Source organism: Oreochromis niloticus, linkage group LG10 (genome assembly GCF_001858045.2).
Source record: "Oreochromis niloticus isolate F11D_XX linkage group LG10, O_niloticus_UMD_NMBU, whole genome shotgun sequence".
In the NCBI taxonomy this organism is placed as follows: Eukaryota; Metazoa; Chordata; class Actinopteri; order Cichliformes; family Cichlidae; genus Oreochromis; species Oreochromis niloticus.
The window spans coordinates 7,323,191-7,350,517 of record NC_031975.2 but is presented as its reverse complement, the minus strand read 5'-3'; the positions used below and the strand labels follow the sequence as shown (position 1 = coordinate 7,350,517).

The 27,327-nt window shown below is 39.8% G+C and overlaps 1 protein-coding gene across 1 annotated transcript in view; it reads left to right on the top strand.

The window, feature by feature from the left end:
- msi2b (musashi RNA-binding protein 2b) overlaps positions 1–27,327 on the top strand; it is a 258,025-nt gene that overhangs the window by 169,866 nt on the left and 60,832 nt on the right. Inside the window, 1 exon segment of the mRNA XM_019363878.2 lies at positions 21,598–21,680. Coding sequence (XP_019219423.1) covers positions 21,598–21,680 — 83 coding nt within the window.

Sequence of the window (27,327 nt, the reverse complement as noted above, 5' to 3'; positions counted from 1 at the left end):
ACATTCAATGTACAGAAATTCTAATCTTATTCAGTTTGAAGTGATGTTGGTTAGTATTCTTAAGCGAAGCAGGTCTTATGTGTCAATTGATAGAAATTGACAGGGCTGTTTAGATCACTGAATAAGAGGTTTTTCATTTGTTGAGCAAAAATGGCTTACATTGCACAAAATGTCTATTGAAAGAAAGCTAGACATTAATACAAGAGGTTTGCTCTTTACTTAGGAAAGCTCACAGTAGCAGTGGAGATAAGTGGAATATTGCATGGGCCGACAGGTTGGGTTCCCAGCTGGCAAAGGCTGGCCATACTAGGATAGTAGTATTGCCTCCAGCAACAGGAAAATTGGAATGACTGTGGCAAAGTCATGGATACAACATCCAAGGCGTAAGGAGGGAGCCATGTGTTTGTTTCCATGAGTCTGGAGGCCAGTCCTCATTATAGTGGCTGGTAAAATATTACAGTTCAGCTGACACCATCTAAGTGAATTGTCCAGAGCAGTTTTGACAGCCAGTGGAAGGCAGGGCTAGATTATGATGGATGATGACAACAGGGGTGATGCAGAAAGATGTGTTTTGTTGCTCATGCAAGAACTAATACGTACGTACACCTAATGTGGGACAGTTTTGGTGTCCCAAATACACACATACACACAAATGGATATGTCTGATGGTTATGCTGAAATGTTTAAAATGGCTGTGCAATATTTCATAGCTACAAGCTGCTCTCACAGCCCCAAAAGTTCTTGTAAATCTGAAAATGCATTTTTCACATGTGTAAAAAAAAATTGCCATTGTTCCTCTGCCACTCCATCTGCTTTCGTGATATTACTCTTGTGTTATGCATGTTTTTTGGTAGATTTCATTGCCTTTTTTTTTGTTTGTTTTCCTCTCAATACTGTTTTATTTCATGAACTTGAATAGTTCCTCTTGCAAGCGAAAAAAAATTAATCATTTTATTGATGAAAAGCTGATTGCAGTCTTTCACTAGTTTATTCTCTCTTTTCTTCTGCAGCTTGTTCAAAGGAGGTATCAAAGCACTAAAAATGTTGCCTGTTGGGTTTTGTTTTGTTTTTTTTCTTCAGTTAGTTTTTTTGGTTTTTGCATAAACACATGAAGTTTTATCATTTCGGTTTTCAGGATCCATGAAACTCTTACTCATTTGAATGCCATTTACAGCTGGCAGTAAAGGGAGAAATGAGTAAGTGAAGACCAAGATACATTTAAGATAAAACTGCAGGGTAGAAGCAAAAAGCACTACCTTCATACAACTGCAAAGGAATGTTTAGTGGGCTCGGTAGTGGTGGTGCGCTGTCCCACTGAGTAGTGTTGATGCACATTTGTTAGTCACCTGAAGGAAACTTTAAATGTGATCTACAGAAGTCTGTGAAGCTTAAGCAGAGATTATGATATAGTTTGGCCTTTGGCCACAGGAATCAAAATATATCCTTGATTTGCTGCATTTGATGAAAACTGCTAAGTGATAAATGTCTGGGAACATTTTATTCCTGTAAGGGGAAGATTAATTGGTTCAGTTTTCACTAAATATTAGCAAGTCTTGATACAGGTGCCACGCAGTCAGTCTTGAAATTTCAAAGGAAACAGTTTAGTTTTCACAACAGGACGATGATTCAAAGCACTCCAACAGGTTTCTGTTCCTAAGTCAAGAATAGGAAGATGCTAAGCCAGCTACAAAAGCCATATTTTTCTCTTAAACTGGGTTTAAGTTAAATTGATGAAATAAAAACTAATCATGGCTCACAATGGATGACTTTAACAAGTAGCCAAAAATGGCATAGACTTTTCTTTGCCCCGCTTTTCATTGCAGCAGATGGGAGAAGGAGAACACTTCATCCTCAGGTTCACTGGTCCTTTGGCTTCTTCTGGCGTAGCGAATCCATCTCCCCGTAGTCACTCTAGCTTCTGGGTTCTTGCCTATTCTCCTTCCCTCTTGTCCTCCCTCCAAAAACTGACTCATTCACTCATTCCCTCCCTCTCTCTCTCTCCCTCCTATCCACTCTACTCTTCCCAATTTGGCCACCAGGGAGGTGTGTGGCACTGGAGCAAGCATTATTGATAGAGCATCTGTTTAGACATGGTGCAGGATCTGTGGCATGTGGGCGAGCAGCTGGGGGTTCGAGCAGGGGAGACATTATGTCATATTACATATCTTGAGATGTCTCGTTCACTTGTATCTATGCCCATTTCACAGGCACACACTCCCACAGACACTCAGAAACACAAACACATGCCACCGCCATCCCGCCATGATTATTTTAGTTTCCATCTTACTTGTGTGAATGTGAAATCCCAGACTCCTCACATATGGAAACAGAATAGGGTCATAAGTATTGTATCTGTTTATCAGCATATCTAAATGTGTGAAAACATTTTGTGAGAATACATTAAAATGTGTGATGTTGGGGGAAAAAAAAAAAAAAAAAAATATATATATATATATATATATATATATATATATATATATATATAACAGTATAATTCTGGTATATATATGTATATATATATAACAGTATAATTCTGGTATATATATGTATATATATATATAACAGTATAATTCTGGTATATATATATATATATATATATATATGTATAACAGTATAATTCTGGTATATGTATGGAGCTGTACATAGCTGTGTATAACATTTGGGGCAGTGTGAGTGAGTAGCCTTTTTACTCAAAGAGTTAGAGACGAAAGCATAAATTATGTGCATATAATTAGACAAGTTAGTGTAGCTCCTGCTAATGTTAGCTATTCAGTCAGTGTTTTGAGTGTCCTCTCTCTGCTTGCATTGTTACACTTATAAATAAAAATAATGAAAATTTGCTAGCTACACGAGGACAGGGCCAAAGCTAGCATGTAAATAGTTTTGAAAAAGCAAGTTGTATTTCCACAGGAAGTCTGTGCATCTCGCTGCTATAAATAATGGATCCATCTTGAAAAGCTGTTGATCTAATACTTATTAAAGGAACACAGGCAATTGTCTGTCTAAAATTCAGTTGAATTAAAATTCATTGACCAGTAAACCCTGAGCTCCAGATAGAAAACTTTTGAGTTGATAAACCAATCTACCTTCAGGAAGAAATAATGTCTAAGAGACTATACCTTAGTGTAATTGTATACAGCTTGGCTGATCCCATGCAGCAAGAAAGTGAGTATGTGATTGGATGATGATATGGTTGAGTGTTTGAGCATCCCCGCTGGCTTTTCAGGACAAAGTGTGGTGCACAAATAAGCGTTAACTCTTTACCCCTTGAAAGTCTGCTAGGAGTAAGGCCTATAACGACATGACTGGGTATCTACCACAAGTTAGTGAGCATGGCCTCTGGTTATACAGCTACCCTTGGAAAAACCCGGAAACCATGTCTTTGTTGACATATACTGAGTTGTCAAAGCTTGTCATTAAGGGTACAGGAGAGGTCATCAGATGCCATCTTTGTTGGAGAAAGAGCAATCTGCATTTTTAAATGGAACTGATTTTGAATTTAACTCATAGCTCTAAAGTATGATTCATCCATCCATTTAAGTTCTATGTGGTTATTTTACTCATGAACAGATCAAAATATATTTAACTAAAGAAAAAAAAGAGTACATTTCCTTTAGGCAAAAATAATTTATGCAAATCTTTCTCACTTGTTCACAAGATGTCATCCAATCTACTGATCTTTTTACTGATTTAAAAAACTAATCTATTGATTTAGATATTCCAGGGATGGCTTCAGACATTTTTAGACAAATTGCTACAGAATTTCTCATGTCATGCTATCCAGCAGCAGCTACAAAACTCAGTTTTAGAGGCCTGTTCGGACAAGGGAGCCAGAGGCGAATATCCTGGCATCATAGGTTTATCAGGGAAGCCAGACAGACAGAATACCCAATCCAGATAAACACCACACATCTCTAGATGGCTCGACTTTTCAATGCTCACTCAGTACACTGCGGTGCACTGCCAACAGATTTTCATCCTTGGCAGCCAAGGATTTTATTGTATTTTACACTGTATGAAGTGTGTCTTTTTATGAAGTCAAATGATGGTGGACCTTTTTGGCACTGCCTCCCCCCACATATATTCTCGCGGTTTTAGTTTCTACAAGTTAGAATGTCTGTGGTTTAGAAATAGGAGAAAGCACAGGAAAATTGTAGAAATCAGTTTACTATTGACTGTAGAAGTTGTTTTTCTTTGTAGTACGAACATTCTCCAACTCCATCACGAACTGACTCAAAATGATCACACATCCTGTGTAACACTGCACCGACTAATGTGCGAACAGTAGACTAATCCTGTGGCCAAATGAATCACAAAACAAGGTGCCCAGCAGCATTAAGGGCTCTGTCTACCTACTATTAAGTAAATGGTGGCATGTTATTAAAATCCTTTAAGAATTTTCTCCCACTCTTCATTTTTCATTTCACAATGGGAAATCAATTGCGCCACAGTACACTGATATCAGCCCTGCCATTCTCAAAAAGCAGCTGCTAGTTTATTTGGTTCATCATTTCAAAGCAGTAAAGGCACACATGGAAGAAAAATAAGAATGTAATAATGGCTGCATTCCCTTTAAGGGTTTTCAGGTCCAAGATCCTGGCACGCATGTGCTTCAGTGGAGCCGAGGCCACTCTTAATTATTCGCTGCTCCTTGTGATTGTCCTGCTGTGACAAGACAAAATGTCAGCTGTGAATTATTTTGCTAGATTAAACCTCTTCTGAGGACTGTGTGTGAGTACGTATTGCTCGGCGTCTCACTGATTATTCAGTTAGTTTTGTTGCACCTGTTACTGCAGCTTAATACATTTGTGATTCTTGTAACCGCTGTTTCGTGACCACGCATTATTCTCTGCATAGCTCCACCTAACTTCAGCCTAATCAGAGATGTAATCAGCCAGAATAACTTACAACAAGTGTGTATGCACGTCCCTAAACACTGCATGGTACAACAGGAAATATTTTAAGTTTTTTTTTTTGTTTGTTTGTTTTTTGGCTGATTAGACTCCCTGTTATTGTGGCCGCACAAGTGAATAACACAGATCCAGAAAAAAACTTGTTTCCTGGTGACATGTACTATCACTTTGATGTGTGCGACCCCAGTTGACCTGATGTCCAAAGTACACAGATCGAAATACAACTGAGTGTTCACAGTCATATTGGAACAGCCCCTTCCCCTGCAGAAGACCCATATCTGTGCCCAGAGGTATTATCACAGGATGAGGGGATTTTTACAGTGTTAGGCGTGTTGTTTTTGCATTGTGTGACATCTCCCTTTCTATTTAGGTGAATTGGTGTTGGTTTGTGGGGCTTTGGTGATCTCATCAAATCAATCTAGCATAGTCCAACATTTGCTTGCACAGATACTTACATTTTATTTCAGCAGTTTGCTTTGTGCTTTAAGTATGCAAACTGTTCAGTGCACACCTGATCTCTGCTCATGAGTGGCAGAGCTCAGGTGTGCACAATCATGTCATCAAATTAAAAAAGCTGTCATTTTAAGCAAACAGACTTCTCTGAAAAGGTGCAGGTGCAAGTCCAGATCATGAGTGAAGTAAATTTACTTCTTTAGCTGCAGCTTGGCTTGGTTTCATTATGTGCTTTTCGAAATGTTTTTAAAGTGGTTTAGTGGTTCACGTGTGTGCCTGTAGGAAATTCTTTTTTAATGTCAGTAATTTTCAGTATTTTGTCATTATCCCCTGCATATGCAATTCTGTCTTTGCGCTTATCCTAGCCCCCAATGGCATTCAATCCTATTAATAATAAGACTAATAGTAGTGGGATTTTTTTGCCTTGATTTAAAATTGGCACAAGAATTCCAAATGCCTACACCAGAATTCCATTTAAAAGCATAAATACCTTTTTTTTCCTCTCTATTGATTGATAAAGAGAAGATGCAGTGAAGGCTGATTGATTTGTTTTTTGTTGTTTGTTCCTTTTTCTTTTTTTCGAGCGGGAATGGGGTGGCATAAATAATAACATTACAAGATTTGCATCTGCCACTTCTCATTTGAATTCCACTCAATTTCCTCTACAAAAGGAAGTGTCTAAAAGCCTACTACGTAGCGTTTGTGGACGGAGGAGAAAAATTGGCCCAAATACATTTTATGCAATATTTCATGTTAGGCTTAAAGCAAAAATAAAAAGCCATGATGCACCACAACGAGAAAACAGAGAGTGGCCCTGCCTTAATTATGTATCATAAATGTTAAATTGTTTGCTGATTTAGCTCAACCGCAGAGAGGGCAGGCTATTATTAGAGGAGACAAGCCTTTATTTGTAATTTCCCGAGCTTCATAAGGGGACATTTCACTTTTTTTTTTTTTAAAGAAAAAAAGCCTGCTTGTCTGATCTGCCGTCTTTGCTGAGTTAGAAGAGTTCCAGTATGTCAGTATGTATTATCCCTTACATGTCCCTTCCATAGAAGGCTTTTATTGTGAAGCAGGTGCAAAGACTTGATCCCTTTCTATTTTAAAATGTCAGCTTTTAAAAGGAGAAGAAGGAGGTTTTGTTCAAATTAATACCAACTTGATGCTGTTTTTGAAGTATAGCACGATAAGACTTGTGTTTTTGTCTTGTCTCCCTCCCCTCACCTACCCACCAGTTGTGGCAGATGGCTGCCCCTCCCTGAGCCTGGTTGTGACGGATGTTTCTTCCTGTTTAAAGGGAGTTTTTCCTTCCCACTATCACCAAGCACTTGCTCGTAGGACGTCATCTGATTGTTGGGGGTATTATTGCAGGATCTTTACCTTACAATATAAAGCACCTTGAGGTGACTACTGTTGTGATTTGGCAATAGATAAATAAAGTTCAAGTGAATTGAATTGAATTGAATCACAAGTCCAGGAGTTTTCTCCATCTAAGCAGTTTCTGTCAATCTCTCTATGTTTTGTTTGCATCTCTGACAAGGCTGCTCCTTCTCTTTTGCCAAGCAGAATTTTCACAGTTACTCCCGATTTTTCCACCATCCACTATTTCAGCTGCCTAGGGAAGACTAAGATGGCTATGGGGGAAAAACAATTGCACTTGCTTAGTTTTTTGGTTGCAAATACAGAAGCAAAGAGAATTACATAGCGTTTCTAGGTAATCATTCATCTCTAGCCACTGCATTTTGTAATGGACATTTATTTCATAACAACTTGATACAAAGAAAAATGTCAGTAAGTACATAAACACTGAGAACGTGAGTGAAATTTAAACAAAAAAAGTTAAAGACGTATGTTATAGTGCTGCTTCCGAAATGTACACAGTGCTGCCATTTTAATTATCCTTTACCACAAGGGGTTTGGTGTCCTCTCTTTACTTGTTTCCCACATGCCTGCATTTGTTTGTTCACCCCGAGCAGTAATATGAGACTCAGATATTATTTTAATGCCAGCTTTTATCTGATTATTATGGTGATCTTGTTGCGCCCTCTTGGGAATATTTGCACGAGTTGAAGATCTTGCATGCCGATTTGTATTTGCTCGACTTTTGGTAATTTCCCTAAAGTGTACGCAATCTTAGGGATGGAAAAGACACATTTTCCACTCAACTGTGAAAGTGACAGCCCAGTTTGCTTGCTGTCCTGACACTGCAGACACTGTTAGTGGTCAGTTATGGGTTTATAGCCAGGGACAGAACTGTCTTCCATGCCATTTGTTGTGTCTGACCTTTAAGATGATGAAGCGTAGGGAGAGTGACCCCTGGCAGGGTTTGTTCAAAGAGCAGCCTCTTGGTAATGGGGGGTCCAGTGCCTGGCAGCCTGCTGGGGGATTGATCAGCCCCTTACTCAAAGGCCAGATACAGAAAACCTAGCCAGAGGAGAAGGCCATGCAGGACGTGGAGCCATCCTCTGCTTTGAAGCCCTCTCCAATAGTTCAGCTGCTTCACTGCATGAATAAACATGTCTAATGCCTATCTGTTAAGCTGCTCTGTCCCTTCCTTCTTCTGTCCTCTTCTCTCCTGGATGAGCTAACAGTGAGGCTGCTGCAGATGGAAAAGATATGAGCGGAGGTCACAGAATCCTTTCTCTCTTTTTTGTGTTGCTCTTTCACTCTTTCCCTTCTCTCTCTCTCTCTCTCTCTCTCTCTCTCTCTCTCTCTCTCTCTCTCTCTCTCTCTTTCCTTCACTTCTTTCTTTTTCAGCTTGCTCCTCTTCTCTCTCCCAGCTTCTTGTGTGTATACTTCCTGTGCTCTATCCTTGTTGCACAGGATTAAATCCACTCATTTAGAGCTTGCATTGCATCCACAGATGTCAGCTTTGAGATTGAAATGAGCTCCCCTTCTGTAAAGAGGCAGAGTTAAAAGGAAAATTCAGAGAGGGGGAGAGGGAAACTAAACAGAAAAGCAACATCTTTTCAGTTCCAAGTGTAGGCCAGAGTACAGCTTATAGTCACATGTACGTTGTTGACCAAGGTTTAAAGTGACTAAGTGTCAAATCTAACGCGTACGATAGATGCGGACCACATTTTTGGTAATAAACATTGCTTTGCATTTAAGTCTGCTTGTCTGACATCTCCCATTACATATGACTGACAAATAACTTTAAGTACAAACAATTATGTCTTTTGTGAACTGCAATCATCATGAGATGCAAACATTGAAAGTCATATTTACTCTGGTAATACACAGCAAAGTATTCTTTTTTTCTTCATAGGCCACACAAACATGTCAGATGTGTTTTAATACCCGGCATTGTTCACATCTGTGATTACTAGCTTTTAGTGCTCTTCTTTGTTGCCGTGACACCATTGTCAGGCCTCTGTTTTATGTCACCCGTGTGCACACCTCGCGCACCTGCATGAGATAAAGGAAATGGCAACCCGCTTTCAAAAGAACACCTTCACATCACTACTAGAGATCTAAAACTCCATTAGAAGCTGTAAGTGTCTTTACATTCTTGCATTATCAAAAGCCCTGTAGGTACTTGAAAGCACTTTGGTTGGACACAGGTCTGGCAGAGCTGCTTAATGTTGAAACAATGCTGATGTGTGCTTTCAGTGTTTTCACAGTATGTTTTCTGCTAATGACAGAAAACTGCAGTGACCAAGGTCTGCACCATTCCCCAGTTAATTAGCATCTTAAATATTTTCTCTCAGTTCATTTATGCCATGCGCTGTTGAGATGTGGTGGTTTAGTAGTATAGCATCAGTGATGACAGAAGTGAAGCCAAGGAGCAACAAAGTCTGTACTGAGATGTGTGCAGCAAGATCAGCAACAGAGCTGAATCAAAGCAGCTGGAGTTTGGGTGGTCCAGTTCGTAAATCGCATCTGAGCACTGAGCAGGGCCCCTACTCAACTGCAGTTAGAGCAAGTCCACAGCCTCCTAGAGCTCTGAGAGCCTGTATTTGTTATGACTTGTTATGGTCAGCCTTTTTCATCTGCGCTAATTTGAGATCGTGACCTTTTTCTACCCTTCCTCAGGTGTTACTTTGGAAGACCTAACATGAAAGACTAACACAAATCAATGAGGTGAATAACTCCAACAAAGACGTAAATAAGCAGCGGTTACGGCCGTCCGTTGAGCTTTCTCATCTATGCTAATCACTGCCCAAAGCCACTGATGAAAGGATATTCCGAAGTTATGAAGACGCTGTGCTGTGTTCAGTTTATCGTTTGATTATATACCCAATTATAGTGCAAGTAAGCAATTAAACGAAGCCTGGATGTTGAGAACAGATTCTGTCTGCAATTGAACTGCGCTGCTACACTTTGGGCACCTCACAGCTCTAATTTTTCTGCCAGTGTGTGAGTGTGTGTGACACAGAGAGAGAGAGAGAGAGAACGACGTTTGATGAAAGAGGAGTGTTCGTGAAGCAGCAAAGTCTTGATTAGAAGGGTCAATAGTATCAGAATGGCATCATCACGCATTGCTGGAGGATTCCATGATGTCATGATTTGCTGCATGTGTGCTGGCAAGCAGGTGTACGTGCAGGGATGGGGAAAAGGTTTTTTTGCGAGGACGGTGCTCTTCACGGTAAGACCATAACAGCATCTGTAAAGTAAACACAAGTGGCAGTTCCGCCTCTAAGCATTTGGCTCACTCAGTGAAAGCAATCTCTGCTAAATGGTAATGGGACTCTGCAAAGTGGCATCATCAGTGTTCTTCATTTCAGATAAACTGCCACTGTGTCACGCCTTTAAATATACCCTATGCTTTAATATTAATAACAATCTGGCCATACGGGCAATGAGAGGCCTAATTCACTTCCATCACTTGTTACTTTGTATCCTCCTTGTGTTTTTAAAGGCTTGTTATTTGCAGAGTATTATTTTGATTAAAAGGTTTTAGTCCCTTCAGTGAATCTTCTGTAGAAGCTCCTGGGAGGTGTCTGCATCGACAGCTTCCTGCCAGCTTTCGTGTTCTGAGTGAAAAACAATTTCCCATGAACAGGCTTCTGAGCGATCCACTTTTCCATCTCTCTGCGTTCACGTGCTGCTTATCATCCCCCCCATCCCACATTTTTCACTTTCTTCAGGAATGACAAATGCTAATTAGGTTTAATGAAATTTATATCAATAGGTCAGACAACACAAAAAGTTCCATTCATTTCATGTCCCACATTGCTTCACACCTCAAAAGAAATTCATCTTGCTCCTCAGAGCCTTTTGGAAAGACTTCTGCCCTAACCTCCCACCGCCTCCTTGCTGCATTGGTTGTTACTGTATGTAATAGAAATTGAGACATCTATTAAACTCGGCCTATTGCTTGGCACAAAAGAGTCTGACATTCTTGAATGAAGAATCCCCTTGTGGTTCCAACCTTCGTATCTCATTACACCCATGCTCCATTCGCACTAAAGAAATTCTATCAGTGTGAGCAATTATGTCCAGGTTGGTTTTGCACAGTTTTAGAAGTCATATTCTAACCACTCGTGTTGCTAGCCTTCTGCCCTACCCTCAGTAATGTTTTACCTAACCTTGCTTGTATTCGTCTCTGCCCTCCTCATTGTTGCTACTTAAATTGTGTGTATTCAGAAAATGAGCTGTGCTGCTGTTTAGCCCACACAAGTAAAAGATGTCTTCAGGCAACTACAGTGGCATCATGAAGAGATACAGGGATAACAGTAGCTCAAGCAGAGGAGCGCAGACACTTTTTCAGCCCTTATGTCTGTTTCTTTCTCTCGGTCACTGTCTCTCCTTTGCTCTGTGCCTGGGGATGTGTGTATTTATACTATGGATTTTAACAGAAATTGATTACTCCAGAAGAGAGCAAAAATGTTTGCATCACCTTATTACAGATAGAGGTCACTTCATCGATTCACAGTAACTCACTTTTGTTTTGTTTTTTTAGAAACACTGTCAAATTTTATTGTGGCCAGACTAAAGATGACAAGAGGATATTGTCCTTTGCTCAGGAAAGAAAAAAATCTCTTCCCATATAGCTGTACCAGAATATATTGTAGGCTGGATGCCTTTACTAGTCCGCCAACTGCCAGAGCAAGATTTAACCCTGGCTAAAATGTGCAGCACATCACGCCTGCACTGCAGCAGGTTATCAGTAAATAACTAATGTATATAAAACCATGGACTATTGATTTGAAAACTGAAAACTGTCTTCTTGAAAAATTACACCATCTTTTGTAGACTCCCATGGATTGTCATGTGCAGGGTTTCCATTCCTCCATTTTTATCAATTAAAGTTGTCTTTTGTAGAACACACAACAAAAACATTGACCAGTGTTTTATTTACACTGGTCAGCTTCACAGAAGTCAGGGGACTATCATCAATGACATACTTAATCTGTCAGGAGAGGTTCCAGGTCAGGATCGGTTTTCACCCATTTCGACACACTGTCCAAGATGAAAGAATTTTGGTTTGACGCTGACTGATCAATGTTGTCCTAATCTGGTCATAATCATGTAAATTACTATATCAGTATTGCTAGATTTGGGAAAATTTGGTTGACTTGCTGAGATGATAACCCCTGTTGTCTGACTTTATACCATGATTGCTTTTGGATTAGAGAAGTAAAATATCAAAAGGATATTCCAGGTATGTTAAAGCTGCCTGTCAATTGATGCATCAGACTTTACACTGTATTAGGTGCAGTTGTAATTCTCTGTTCTGTCTTGACGTTGGATCTTATTTGAGCGTGGTCTTTTTAAAGATATATGTTTTGTTTTCCATAGGTTTCTTTCAAATTTTGTTGTGCTTATATTACTCGCAGATACTTTTTACATTGTCGATCTGTTCCAATTATGGTCTCTTTGAAATAACTCGGTGTAAATCGTGTGTAACCTTTTTGCTCATTTGCTTCATTAATGTTGGATGACGAGTCTGTGCTGGAGGGTGAAACTACTTGTTGCAGCTAACCCAGTTTTCATCCACACACCCACTTCCAAGAGAACCTTTTGTTGTGAGTATTATAAATGACGAGAGAAAAAAGTTGTAAAAGAGAGATCCAGAGAGTAGTTTTTGTAAATGGACTGAGCTTTTTGGGAAGCAGCCCGAGTATCTCATGACCTAATTGCGTCTGCAAAAATAGTTACGCTGTGTGTTATGCTCTCCATTACTAACATGTGTTTCTACAGTCTAGCCCAACTGTCAGAATCTAAATCTCAGGTAGCGTTATTCGACATTTCTGGGTTACATGGAATGCATGACCATTTTATCACAAGCTTAAAAAACAACACAGAGCTCTACTTTAGTACCATAATCACCACTGCAGAGTGCTAGGACACATGTGCAAATGATTTTTATCCCGATTCCCTATTTGGTCAATAACTATATATGAAATATGAGTATGTACTGATAAATCGCTCTTGGCCAATAGTGGAGCTAATGATAAAATGTAAAACAATTTAAGGTACTTGGTGCCAATGAATCTACCTACTGTGTACTTACATTTCAATTTCACAAAATCTACTATGATCTCCTGCTTTGTTACATTTGTAGACCAACAATAAAACAAACAGATACACATTCTCCTGTCTTTATTAAACATGCTGCTACTTGGACATGCTGCTAATTTTATATGTAAATTCCATCCTTTACTGCTATTCATTTGATAATCACCAAACAGATGAGCAAACCAGTGACTCTTGTTTGTGGAATTTGTTGAGAGGGGCTGACTTAAAAAAAATGATATTGAAGCTATGTGTCAGTGTATCGGCAATGCACCGCAAGAGCAAGCAAAACAATATATTACCATATTAATATTCTTCAGAGGCTGGATGGTGTGAAACATGAACCATTTTATTGATAACAACTTTCACAGGATCCTAATGCTACAGATGCTTTTCTTTAGATGTGTCTAAAAAACGGAGGGAATTCATGAGTGTTGCTTCTTTACTTAGAAGTGAGCACACTCGAAAGATCACACCGAGAGAACAACATACAATCCTGAGAGGTGATAAGAAACAGCAAAACACCTGCAGAAATAACTATGACCTGCTAAAATATTTGTTTTTGTCTCAGGTTTCTAAAGGGCCACGTGCATAGTCCTCGAGATTTCTGAGATTTTGGTCTGTAATTTATAAAACACTTTTCTAATTTTACAGATCGTTCAAAGGACTTTACACTACAGTTCACATTGTAACTGTTTGTCTCACATTTACACTAACACCAACTTTTTAACCTCAGCTTGAAGCATGGTGGAGGAATCAGCATGGTCAGGGCCTGTACAATTATTTCCAGAACAGTGAAGTTAAGATTACATCAATAAATTCTACAGTGAATGTCAGTGTAGCAGTCCGTGACCTAAAGTTAGGAAAGACTACTTTGGATGTTAAAAGCATTAAAGTCCTGACTTTAACCCAGGGACGAGTCATCCAAATTTTCTCCTCAACAGCGACCTCCTCTTTTAAGCCTTGTGCTGTGTCTGTTGGGACGTACTGTTCACCAACACTGTTTCCTGAGCGTTCATTAACAATTTTAGATTTTTCTTTTATCTTGCTCACACTCTCAATGTACTAGTGTGCATGGCTGCAGTAGCCCAAACATGAGCACATGTGCTGCTGCCAGCTGCTCATCCTACGCTGTGTGCGTCAAACCAAACCTGACGTGGCTCTGCTTCTGTTCCAACCAAATGATTGGTTCAGTGCAGCACTATTCTTGTTCTTTTGTGTTGTCTGTCTAAACCTTGGACGGAATGAGTTCTGTCGACTTTATATTTATTGTATCTCATATCTCTGTTGATGATCTTTAGTATTTTATGGCCCAGCCCTACTACCAAGTAGCTGTTTGAGGTTGCAAGAAAGTTACGAGTCTTACTAAAATCAAGAGTTTACATTAATACATTGAGTGATTACTCACTGTGTTCAATAAAGATGTGAAAATTAAAGCTGTTATTAGTTTTGTTGGATTGTGTTTGTTCCAATTCCAAAGGGTTCGCCAACTATTCAGCCTTTCATTAACTAACTGATTGTATTACCTAATTATTTCATTTTACTTAAATCGCCTCACTTTTGATCCTTGCATATTTGTTCCCATGCGCAGAACAGTAATAAGAAAAATAATGCTGCACATCTAATGTCATATGATGACAATTATGCTCTTGAAAAGCCTAAACTTGGTCCTGCAGATAATTATTTCTCACGTCTTTGCACCAAGAAGACTTTGGCACATTTGTAGAAGGTTGATCAGCCCTCTGGTTAAATCCTGCTCTAAGGCTGTGATACAAATGGACCGAAGGCCTTTGTCAAGTCCAAAGTGCAGGGTGATTTTTCTCCATCCAATGACTCAGATAAACACTTGTGAACAAGTTCAGCTCTCTGACACCTCACCTTTGGGTAAACGTGTCACTGTTGTATCAGTTACTTCACACTGTGGTTTGCCTTGTGGAGACATGTATAAGTAAACCCTTCTCTTTATTTCTGTGAAATCTTTATTCACACTCCTCTATACCTCCAGTAGTTTGGAGATTAAAGTAATCAAAATTTGACTTTTACTATTTATTAGATGCTTTTTTATTTATTTTTTGTAGTTGTCTTTGAAAACTCTTCTTCTTTTCTCCTTTTAGCTCTTTGTAGAGTGCTGCTCTTAGCCTGCTGTCTTGGCTCTGGTGAGTAAAGGGGAAGTTAGTCACCTTCTCAGCAGATAATTGCTTCCATTCAGTTGTTGTTAGAGCAGCTTTGTGATCATATAGGAAGAGAGAAACTCATACTTATAGGTATATTGTTTGGCACTAATGAGGGTCTTTCTGGAGGTAGAGCGTGTTAGAAGAGATGATGAGCACTGTATTCATTTTACCGGTGCACACTTTGTGTGTTTCTGTTGAGATGGCCATTACCACCATGACCAAGCTACAAGTGAGCATTTACTGACAGCACAGATTCGTGTTGATATGTGTTACAGTAACAATTAGGGATATTTGTTGGGATGTTTTTCTGTGACTAAAGCACAAGTAAAATCGATGACATAGTAGAAGTGCAGGCTACAATTCTCGTATGTAATTCAAGTGTTACAAATGTTGTGTGTGCTCATGTTTGTGTATTTGTTTGTATGGAGATGGAGTGTCTCTTTAAGTAGGACAGTAGAAATTGATGGCCAACTCAGAAAGCTGACCTACATAGAGGCACAGACAAACTAGTTCCCTCAGCATGCATGCTGAGCCCAGTTGCTCTGCAGAAAATGCAGAGGAAGCAGGCATATTGTCACTGTAAACATTTATTAAATGCATACCCTAGATCCATCCATCCATTCGCTAGTCACTTATCCTGTTTTTCTAGGTATAAATAATGCCGCCACATCCCTAGGGTGGTGTGTCTACTATGGCATAGGATTATTTTGTTAATTTGATGAAAAGCTAGCATTTATTTCTTCATTTATTTTTTTTTCATTCCATGACCTGTTTATCGATGTTATGAGTCCTATTTTCTATCTGCAGTTTTCAGGAGTCAAGATTAATGGAGAAATGTAATTGATCAGACCAGAATATAAAAACAATCCAAACAAGTGGTGGCGCAAAGTCATCTGAGGCACCATAAAATGATAAAGGCCAAGCGTGAAGAAAACCACAATCATATTGAAATCTAATTACACCAATTTATAGTCGCATTGCTTTTATCTAATTGTTTTCTGGCCTCTTGCTTTATTTCATTCTGCTGTTGAAAGCTCCTTCATGACATTTCTCACAATCAGTAGATGTCCTTTTAAATGTCGAATAAACTAATAAGTTCCAGCGTTTTAAAGCCTGAGAACTTTTGCTAACAATGTAAAACACCACGTGTGATAATTGTGGCTCAATTTTAAGCTAGTTCTCCCTACCACCTGATGCTCTCTCATACAGCCACCTACACATACAGTACGGTAATCATCACCTTTACTTTTTTGCTCAGACGGAGGGCTGACACGCTGCACACTGTGCAGACCGGGTCCAAAGAGAGATTTGCATTGGTGAAATCTCACGGGGGCTAGTGCATTTACACACCTACACAAAGCATTTCATTGTAATTGACATATTTTCATTACTCTTTTTTTTTTCTTATTTTTAATCATGATTTTGCTGAAGGAGTTCAGCTGTCAAATGAAACTTCCCACCATATTAAACTTATGCAGTGCACATTAGAAACTGCACATTTCATGGCATTTTTACATAACGAGGCTATTTATTAAGTAACTAAGTCCATTATTACCCTGTAAAAACAATAAAATAAATAATACATAGAAAAAGTAATAAAAAAAAATGCAAAGTTAGTACTTATTTACAATGTGTATTTCTGTCTGTTGCCCAAGAAAATATTTTCTTAAAATCCTTTTTTCATGACAATCACCAGTACAAATGTGATTGTGTATGTGCACACAGTACTATGCAACAAAGATTAAAGCCATGAAAAAATGTACTATGATGAATTCATGTTGCAATCTCACAGCTAAACCAAAAACTTCTTATCAGTCTCATCTTCTGAGTGTTGTCTGAAACAGTGCTCGTGGCTCACTCTATGGTGCACTTCTGGGATTAATTTTACATCGAGCGTCTTCAGTTCCCCACAGACTCATAGGCATCAAAGCAGTCATATTTATTTGTTTTGGATTTTTATCAGCTGGTGTCTTGACTTGTGACTAGGGAATCCGGTTATGCCTAAGGGACCTGTAATAACTCTTGGTGTTTGTCTTTCTGTTTCTCTTTGTGTTTTTGTCTATTAACCAATAACAAAAACGTGTTTTATTTACTACGGATGGTTGTCAAATCTTGTTGCTAAAATTGAAGATGCGTTTACTGTGGGTGTAAAAAGACAACACTTATAGGTGGACATCTGCAGAGATATGATGTAAACATCGTCATCTAAGTACATAATGGATTATACGTTGAGCCTACTTAGACTGTGAGATCCTTTTCAACAGCAGTGCACTGATCAGTAAACATTCATAGATGTGTGCTTTTTTTTCCTCTCTGATGTTTCAGGAGTTTTTAAAAGAAAAATATCTCTTTCTATTCACAATATTTTCTCAAATTAGTTCATTCTCTGTTCTCTCTTCTCAGCTATATGTGCCCTGTGCTGTTAGAGAGTTCATGGTGTTAACTGTATTAAACAGGGGATTAATGCCCGGGGCTCTGGATCTCTGGTAATAGCAGACGGAAATACTGATCAAAGGACTCTAACTGTGCCGTGGGTGTTCGGACTGCCTCTGTCTGCTTCTCTGCATTACAAGAAGATTGGACTTGGAGGATACACAATATAAGCAGACAGTGCTGGGGCTTTCTGTAGGTTTACTCTGGGATGGACAGGTGAAGGTCCCATCAAGTATAATTAGGGCACGACTACTAGTTCAGTGGTAAAGTATAGATAATATGAGACAAGATAAAACATACCTTTTCTGTCCTTTAAGCTTGGTGGAGCAGTTTAGTTTTGGGTACAGTTATGCGTGTTTGTGTGTGTCTACATCTGTATGCACATAGTTGCTTTTGTCTTCTCTATTTGTGTCTGTATGTTCCATTTGTGCTGCATCCCAGAAGACATGAACAACACATCCTCCAGGCTTCTTACCTTTGTGGTGACAGGGCCAGCAGTCAGAGCTGCTTAGCAGCAGGCTCCTCTCATTAGATGCATCAGCAGCAATATTACAGCCCCTACTGTGAAAGCATTGCAAGTGCACGTTTATAAGCTTTAATTGTTTGCTAAGTGGTTAGACATATTGAAAGTATCTAACGTGTAAAATGATCAGCAGTAGTTAAAAGTTCAACTGTCAGCAAGGAAGAGCTCTATACACATCTTTGTTAAGAACCTTTGTGTCTTTTGGTTCATTTGTGCTTAATATTGACCAAGAAAGGTGTAATGAGCTCTAGGTATATACCTTATGATACATATGTGCTTTGCATTTTCATGAGTCATCAGGGACATGGGCTATGGCTGCTATACATAGCAGCTGTGAATTAATGTTACCCTTATGTCTTCTCCTTGCATGTTTATGTGCTCACAAATCTTTTACACAATGGGGTAAAGTAAAATCATAATAGTACCCTCACTACTACTGCAAATGTTACATTTAACATTTATTTATTTTCATTTATTTAAGTTTGGTATTTCCAATTTGTAAGATTTGTGTTTATAGGTGTATTAGTTTCAGCAGTTACAAAGAAGCATGTAAAAGTCGAAGAAGTCAAAGCCAAGAGTTCTCCTTGAATTTACAAGTTTTCCCAGACTTGGTGGGGCTGGTTGGGTTAGGGTGTATGAAAAGCATCAGAGCAACAGAAGCAGAGAAACCTGCACTGAGTGTGAAATAAAGACTGAGTATGATGAAGTTGGTAAATGGCTGTGAAAGTAGGCTCCCCGCCGGTTCTGTGGAGCAGCGAAACGAGGCCAAGCCCAGTTCTGGCTAATAAGTGTGAGCAAGTGCAGCCAAGAGGCCTCAGCCAGTGGCCGCATAACACCTATTATCAGCCTTACTATAAGACATCCATGTGTTTCCATTTACAGGGTATTGTTTAAGCTGTGGGAAGGTTCTTCGGTGCGAGGATGTTGACACGTCTCTGCTTGTGTCTGTCAGTGCTGACAGTCTTTAATAGTTTTGTGGGGGTCAGCCTCCTGCTACGTGTGGATAGTTGGAGGAAGAATGGCCAGGATATATGAGGACAATCTGGCTCTGCTGACACCCCACCGAAGGAGGATGGGAGAAAGGAATATTTCTGTTACTGCTATTTTGTGGCCTGTAATTGTCTGTAAGGTCTGTAAAATAGGATAGTAGAGCAAAGAGCTGCACTGCAATGGCAGGGGACAGAGGTTCAGAAAGTACACAGGGGACTGATAAAGGAGGTGTGTGCTGAACCGACGAGTGAGAAAAATGTGGATGTTTGTTGTGTATTGTGATATTGTGAATGCAACGGTGTGTTCCAGCGGTAGTTTACACTACAGCCAAATGTCTTTTTCCCCCCTTTTTTTTCCATTTAAACAGATCCAGTCATGGGTGGAAGGACCCTGCTGGTGGTATCTGTGGTGGTGGGTTTGGCCCTGACCCCAGTGGATATAATAGTGCAGTGGAAAATGTCCTGTCAGTTGATGGAGGAGCTGCCTGTAGCAGCAGGAAGGAGTGTGGCGACAGGGGCCATGTGTGTTAACCTCTTTCCTTGTCACTTTTTCTGTCTTTCTGCCCACCCCCTCTCTACTTTCATCTCCACCTTTTTCCCTTTCTCTTTCCATCTTTGTTCCCCTAGACTCCACTCCCTCTACCTACAGACCTCCATGACAAATTACTCCTGGCGGTTGATTTGTTGGTTGTCAAAAGTGCTCCTTGTGCCCGCCATGAAGGTGGGGCGAGCAGGAGTAGAAGGTGCTTCTCCCCCACCCCCGCTCCCTGTGTTCCTGCCCGTCGTCATCACCTGTCCCCTGCCTCCCCCACCCTTTCACATGTCCTCTCGCTACAACTCAGTTTAGAGACGTCTCAGTGGATATTCACATTGTGTCTCTTAAGATCTCATTAGATCCGATGTTGTCCGTATTTAATCAGCTCGCACATTGGGTTTCCAACCCTCTTTTGATAAGACTGTTTTGATATGTTCTTGCTTGTATCAAAAGAGAAGCTTTAGGAGAATCTTTTGTTATTTACGTAGTAGGAGGAAGTGAAGGAGGAGCAGAAGAGAAAAACGTGAGTGAGAGATAAAGACTTTATGACAGAACTATAGATGTCACTGTTTGTTGTAGGCTGTCTGCTGTAGTAAGAAGCAGGAACAGTTCTGCACAAAGAAATCATTATTTTACAGGATGAGCTGATGGAGTAATAAGCAATAAGCAGCTTAGGATGCTAATGTACTATAATAAACTTCATTTTCAGTCATGTTCTTGCAAAGATGTGAATATTAAGGCACTTAAGCTACTAAATATTTGCAAATCAGCCTGCTCAGGAATGGGTGATATGGATGAAGTACAAGGTAAAATATTATGATCTACCTGAAACTAACCAAAGGAGGATTGGTTTTTCCTTTGGTTTAAATACCTAACAAATAAAGGTGTTTAATCACATTGATTCAAAAATCCTGCAAATCCAATACTGCCAGAAAATGGTGCTGCTCATTGATTTGCAGCATAGCCAGCAAAGGCCCAATACAGCAAGATATATTAAAAGGATAAACTACCTCCGTATAATAAATACAGCAAATTCTTTGCTGGTTGACAAATCTCTCGTTTGTATACCCTGTGGTGTTGTATATGTTGGTAGGCGAATATGTGCAGATGTGCGGGAAACTAGGCTCCAAATAGCTTCCCCTCGAGTCCTTGACCTTGAGATCTGTCCTGTGAAGTGGATGATGACTGAGCTGATGCCTGAAGACATGGATTTGTCTTCATGTTCGTGCGAGTAACAACTGCTGTTTCACATTTGTGTTTTGCTTTCGTCTCACATTAGGTAGACTGTTAACATATACGATATTAGACAGATGGCGCTGTCTGCGGAGTGTGTCGGCTGGACGCGTGTTGTTTATAGCAACGGCTGTTTAAGCTCAGTCTGTGGCGATTTTATTTTGTCAGGTTTTTGCTGTTTTAAAAAAACTCATCTCCCTTGCAGTCCCTCGCACTGCTTTATTCACTAACTGTTTGGCTTTCGATAAAGTAATAGAATATGTTTTCCTTTCAACCCCAGCTATACAGATGCTAGATTGCTTTGTGTATCACCATCAAAACACAGAAGTATGCATTGCAATCCACTTGTGTTCAAAAGTCTAAAACCATGTTGTCTCTCTGTCTCCCTTTTTTTTTTTTTTTAAAGAGGGGTTAAGCTTTTATCCTATAAATATGGCATGAAAATCCCACTGTCAACGACACATTCATTCTAAGGCCTGTATTAACATAAAAATGAGGGCTTGTTATACAGTGAGATTTCAATAAAAAGAACACAAAATGCATTTAATGAAATTCAGATGCTGGGCCCTAGCTCCCTGAATCTCATTAAATGAGCTTTGTGCTGTTTTTCCATCTTCTTTTTGTAGAAGAGGTCCTTGAGTGCCCTTAATAATGTGGCAGATTTCATCATATTCCTGATTTAAAGAGGACAATGTCTGTCTTGTTCACTTGTTCTTTTCCATGCCCAAGCCAATCTCCACAGATGTGCTCGCATAGTTTCTGGATCTGGCTCATGATGATATTTCATCCTTTATTTTATTTTAGTTACTGAAGTTTTGTGAACGTTCTCCACTAACTCGGTCTCTTCTTGTGCCCCCTCCCTCTTCTGTTTCTCTCTACATAGGATTTGGTTTCATAACATTTGACAGTGAAGACATCGTAGAGAAAGTCTGTGAAATTCATTTTCATGAAATCAATAACAAAATGGTAAGTCCATGCATTATTTTTTTTCCAATTCCAGGTGGACGTCGAAGGATTAATATTTGATTTCTTCTTTCCTTAGTATTAATAGCACAGCTGGTGTGGGTGCGTATGTGTGTGTCCATGTTCATATGCACAGGCTGGCACACACACACACATACACACACACATACAGACACTCTGTGGGTCTCTGGGTCTCAGGGATGTGAAAGCAGTGGTGTGTACTGCCCACAAACCGTGAAATTGTGTGGCTGAGTTCTGCCTGTCAGGCTGAGGGACGGGAGAGTGGAGCCTGTCCCTCTCTTTCTGAATCCCCTACCACGCACACACGTGCACACGCACAAACACACACACACACACACACACACACACACACACAGGTAGAGATGTCCAGGGATCCAACAGGGAGGCTACTGGCAGAGGCCGAGTTCATTAGTCAGGGATTAACACCTTCCACAGAGTGCCAGTGATGCTTGTTTTATTTACACCAGTAATATGGTCATCCCAGAACTCCTCAGAGTTCAGCAGCAGTTTTCTAAGTCATCATGTAACTTATGATAATTGGCAGGAACCGTTCTCAGTGTAGTAAGTGTGACATTAGGTCCTCCTTCACCCAGTTCCACCCTGCAGCCCTCTTAAGAAATCTTGCGCCATTTAAGCGCGTTTGCGGACGGTAATTGATTGGAGGGAACAGTCGTCTTACTACCGTTCAGCAGTGCTCCTTCTCTTCGCTGTGCATCTTCCCTCTCTTTCACAGTTCTACCCTGGAAACGACTGATTGACTGGGTATGTGACTGACAGGACCAGTGTAGTAGAACCGTGTTCACCAGGGACCACTCCAGGTCACACATGACCCCCGGTATATGTCCCCGCGTGTCTCGGCACTGCATCACAGTCAGCGCTCAGGACCGAAACACAAAAAGCCAGAGTGTGACAGAAATAACTGCGTGTGCATGGAAGGTAGTGTGTCACAATCAAATGCTTCAGAGCCTTTGATTTGTAGACGCAGCACCGTGTGAACACACAAAAATCACGCATCGGTATGAAGTGTAACATCTGACAGCTGTAGATTTTCTAAACCCTTCTCTTCAAAAAAAAAAATTTAAGTTACAAAAATAGTGGATGCAACTTTTTGTTTGTTACCAAATCTGAGCTCTGGAGAATATCCTGGTTGGCATAGTTTGAGCCCCTCTCCACCTTTTTACCTTAATTAAAAATTCACATGATGTAAGTCAAACTCACAGCCTGTTTGTTAAAACTTGTAATTGGATAATAAATGAATCTTGAATTGTGTTTCCAATTACGAGGCTGAATTTCCTTAACTGAAAAAAATTGTTAATCTTGCATTTTAAAAAATACACTATTTTGTATCAGTATGTTATTAAATTAGCTGCACATGAATTAAGGTTTTTAAATTAAGTTTAAAAGAACGTGAGTGGACTGTTCAGATTTTAAAAACACAAAACAATCCAATCTTTTATAACTGTCATTACTCAGCAAATAGTTATGTGAAGGTTAAATTATTTGCTTGTAATCTTGCATGAATTAAGAAATTACAAGGACTTTTAGAGAGCGACCGCTGCACAGGTCTTATACTTAAAAACAAGGCGTTACCCAATTGTCTTGTATGCGGGAACATGCTGTGCATAGCAGTCGAAAGCAAATACCTGTCAGCGAATATTATTAGAAACATAAAATCTCCTGATACACCTCAGTCTAACAGGCTTTATGGGAGAAAATGAGCACATGGTATATACTTGGTCAGCGATGAGGTGTATGTGCAGTCGGTCCACTGTAGCTAGCCCAGCTGCTCAAAACATCTGCTCAAGTGGATTCAAACTCACAAATAGTGTTACTGTCATGCCAACTTCCATAGCCCAGGGATTCTCTGGCATTTACATTCCATCGGCAAATACGCTTTCTGTCCAGAGAAATGGAATCTCACATACAGGAGAATAGTTTTATTAGGATTATTCAAAGCATATACTGTTAATAAGTGCGATGTAAAAACAAAAAAATAGTAACAATTTTGTCATGAAAAGCATGTGTGCTCTTTCATGCACATTCCAAATCTTTGCCTAAAGGGATGATATAGGAAAAACAAGAATAAGAATCTTCTAATTATACATATACATAGAAAAGATTGTTATTACTAGAGAGAGGATTTTTTTGAGGAAGCGTATTAGAGAGACATGGATGAGAAATTATAGACTATTTTTGTGTTGCCAGTAACATCAAAGCTTTCTCTGATGCGGCAGTCACTGTATGGAAATGACTCGCTGTTACGTCACAGTTAATAACAGTTACTAATGTTGTTATTTATTAAACCTTTGCTGCTAAAGTGCTGTGTAAGTGTAAGATTTGCGACTATGGGGGATGCATGGGGAGTTTGTGGTCATGTGCATGTGATACACTGTTGTGCATTGTGACATGTTGAACCTAATAGGGCGTGCACAGAAAATGTTTCAAGTGCCACATAACTGCAAAAGCTGTATCCCTAGCCTGGTCACTCCACCTGGGAGTCCTAGAAACCCTAACAGACAAGATGAGATGGGTTTTTTTTCTCACTTGGGGTGGAAAGGACACCGTAAGGGCTGGTTTTCTAAGGCTTTTGTCACCTTTGTAACAGCCCCTGTTGGCAGTACCTACTGCACATTACGTTCCTTTGGATACAGGAAATAAATCTTCTACAAAGTGCTGACATCTAGGAAGGATGTCAAAAGAGAAAAGAATTTGGAGTGCGTTGAGCATTTTTCTAAGACACAAAATGTTTTTTACCTTAGTTGCTCATAGGAGGAAACTGGTTATCCGGTGTCTGAAGCACCAGCACATAAAATAAAAAATGCCTCCTGTCTTCATCCTTATGAAGTACTATACAGAAATAGACCTCATCCATCCTCCCCATGAGTGTTATCTAAGATGGTTCTTGAATAATTGATGCAGACAGAAATTCCACCCCACTTGGGAGGGATGTGGATGTACAGGGCAGCCCACCTTCTCCTTGCATGTCCTCTCAGGAGCTCTGGCGGTGTACAGGGGTCAGCGTCCACTCAGATGTGAGGGACTGGACCTTTAAGTGACTTGGTCGCTCACCCTGTGTTCATGTGCTACCGAGGCCTCGCTCTCTCAGGAGCGCTTCATCTGTGTCACTGTGAGTTCTGCCTCATACATAATTAAAAATAGGGTGCTGCTTAGCAAGAGTCTCATAACCTGTGACACCAGCTGCACTGACTTCTCCATTAGCCTGTTTTAGCAAATGTAGGCTGTGATAAAAGTATCGATCATCCCCTCCAGTGAAATCATGTTTCCACGTGATTGTGGAAACATGATTGAGCTACCGTGGCACCCACCCCTGTATTAAAACCAGTAAATATTTTCAGAGTAAAAAAAATCAATACGCGGGAGATTGCGTGACAGTTTTCTGGTACTTTTTTAACACTTTATCACACCTTCCCCACATATGAATGTCTATATCATATTGTGGCGAGACAGCACCTTATTAACAAGTAACGGCTGTGACTTGTGTTTTCTTAGACAGGAGTACCCCCACCCCACCCCAACAAATCACATACACCACCCTGCTGTTATGCATGCACAGCTAATTCATAATAATACCTATCAAGTATTGGCTCTTATGAGTGAGCAGTGTGCCATTAAAATGGAGTCACATTGGTTTCAGTGAAGTGCTTTAATGTAATGTTCTTTAATGTGTTATTTTCAATATTCAGCGAATGAGTAGCGAATGATCACAACAGGAGGGAGGAATTTTCTGTTCGCTGTCAATTTCTCACTGTGTCTTCCTGACATGACCAGCCAATTACTGCGCCGAGGAGAATAAGCTCCGACTCTCCAAGTCGCTAAGGAGAAGACTAATATAAGTAGGCGTTTATACAATAGCTCCTAATGCAGAGATACAGATGTACTCTGCACAGTGTATTGACTCAAGCATAATGTTGAAAGAGAAGTAGTAAAATGTATAATGCAGCCCATATATTTCTGTGGCTACGACGTGTGTTTCACAACAGCACCATATGGCACTTTGCTGTCATTGAAAGCATGGAAAGCATTGTTTTTCTCCAAAATCATCTGGATCTTTGATTCACAGTTTTCTCTTTTTAATGCTCTGCAGGGATAAAATAATTCAAGTTAGTACTTAAAAGATTCGACTCATTTGTAAGCCTTTATACCAGATTTACAATAATGAATGTGTAGTTGCAGCCAGCTGGATAAATGGATAAAGTGGCCTGCTCTGGTGCATGCTGTATAATACTGTGCCAGATTTTTATGCACTTTCAATGTTTGGACCCTTATATAGCACACAGCATCATCTCTGATTGTATTGTACGATACAGATTCATAGGTCATATTGATACTGACCACAAAAAGAAAAAAACGGTGTCCTAAAGAATCATCTTCAGTGACGAGATGAGCAACAGATGGTTTGCTCATCTTAACGTCATTGAGTTAGTCTGGATTTATATGAAAAAACAGAAGCAGCTGAGGCCATCTAAATCAATAGATGAACTGTGGCAAGTTCTCCAAGATTCTTGGAATAACCAAACTGCCAGGAATCCTGAGCAAATGCTGGTTAGTGTGTGGAGGAGTGTTTATGCTACTCAAAAGCAAAGGGTTGTCACAGCAAATGGTAATGTTGATTTAGGGCTTTTCTGTTTGGTGCACTATTAGGTTAATTCAGTGGTGGAAGGGAGCATTGTTGCAATTAGCGCTGGTAGTGGAGAAAGCATGACATACTTTGGGAATATTTGAAAATGTGATTGGAACGATTATATGAATAAAATTACTCCCATTAGGTTAAAAACACAGCAGAAGCCAGGATTCTCCAAATCCACTTTGTTTTCTTAAAGGGGATGAATAAGGTATCAAACCACATCATGATCGGACCATAAATGAAACATTTTTTACACTATGTAAACATTACTGTTTTTACAGTTTCCTCTTTTAGTCAAAGAGCTGGATTTCTGGTGATTTTTATCCAGCCTGTACAGGGTCCTGGGTATTTTTCCTGCATAGTGCTCTTAGTTTAACTTGGCAATCTGCAGGGATTGCTGTGTTGATTTGAGTTTGAAGCCATGAGGTTTTAAAGTGTGCATGGTACCCTTGTAGATCTTATATTGCATAAATAACCCCTGGACACACTCAGTTATTGCCAAAGACTAAACGTGTTATCAGTATTTTGAAAAAGATTTTTACAGAGAGAGACTTAAGTCTTTGGGCTGTTGAAAATGTCTTGGAAAATATTTTTGAAAGAGTGGAAATCTTTAACAGTCTTTGAACATGAAGTGCTTAATAAGGGAGTAGGACCACCCTTTGGAGTAGTTTAAGTCCCTCATGGAGGGTTGCCTTACAAGTTCTCGACTGTAAGTAATTGGATGTTTACCGCTTACTGAAGAAGGAAAGCTTTGAGGGATGAAGGAGGTTGAAATCCACTTTGCACTCTGCTCTCCAGGATGTCCCATAAAAGCTCAGTGATGTTCACATCTGCTGAGTGAGGAAGTGATGGAAGCCATTTGACTTTAACCTGATGATCATGGTCTCACTGTTGAATGTCTCTGTGTCTACAGAGACAATATCATCTTGTAATATAGGAGTATGACAAGAAAGCAGTGTAAGCATCACGGGGTGCACCTGTCCT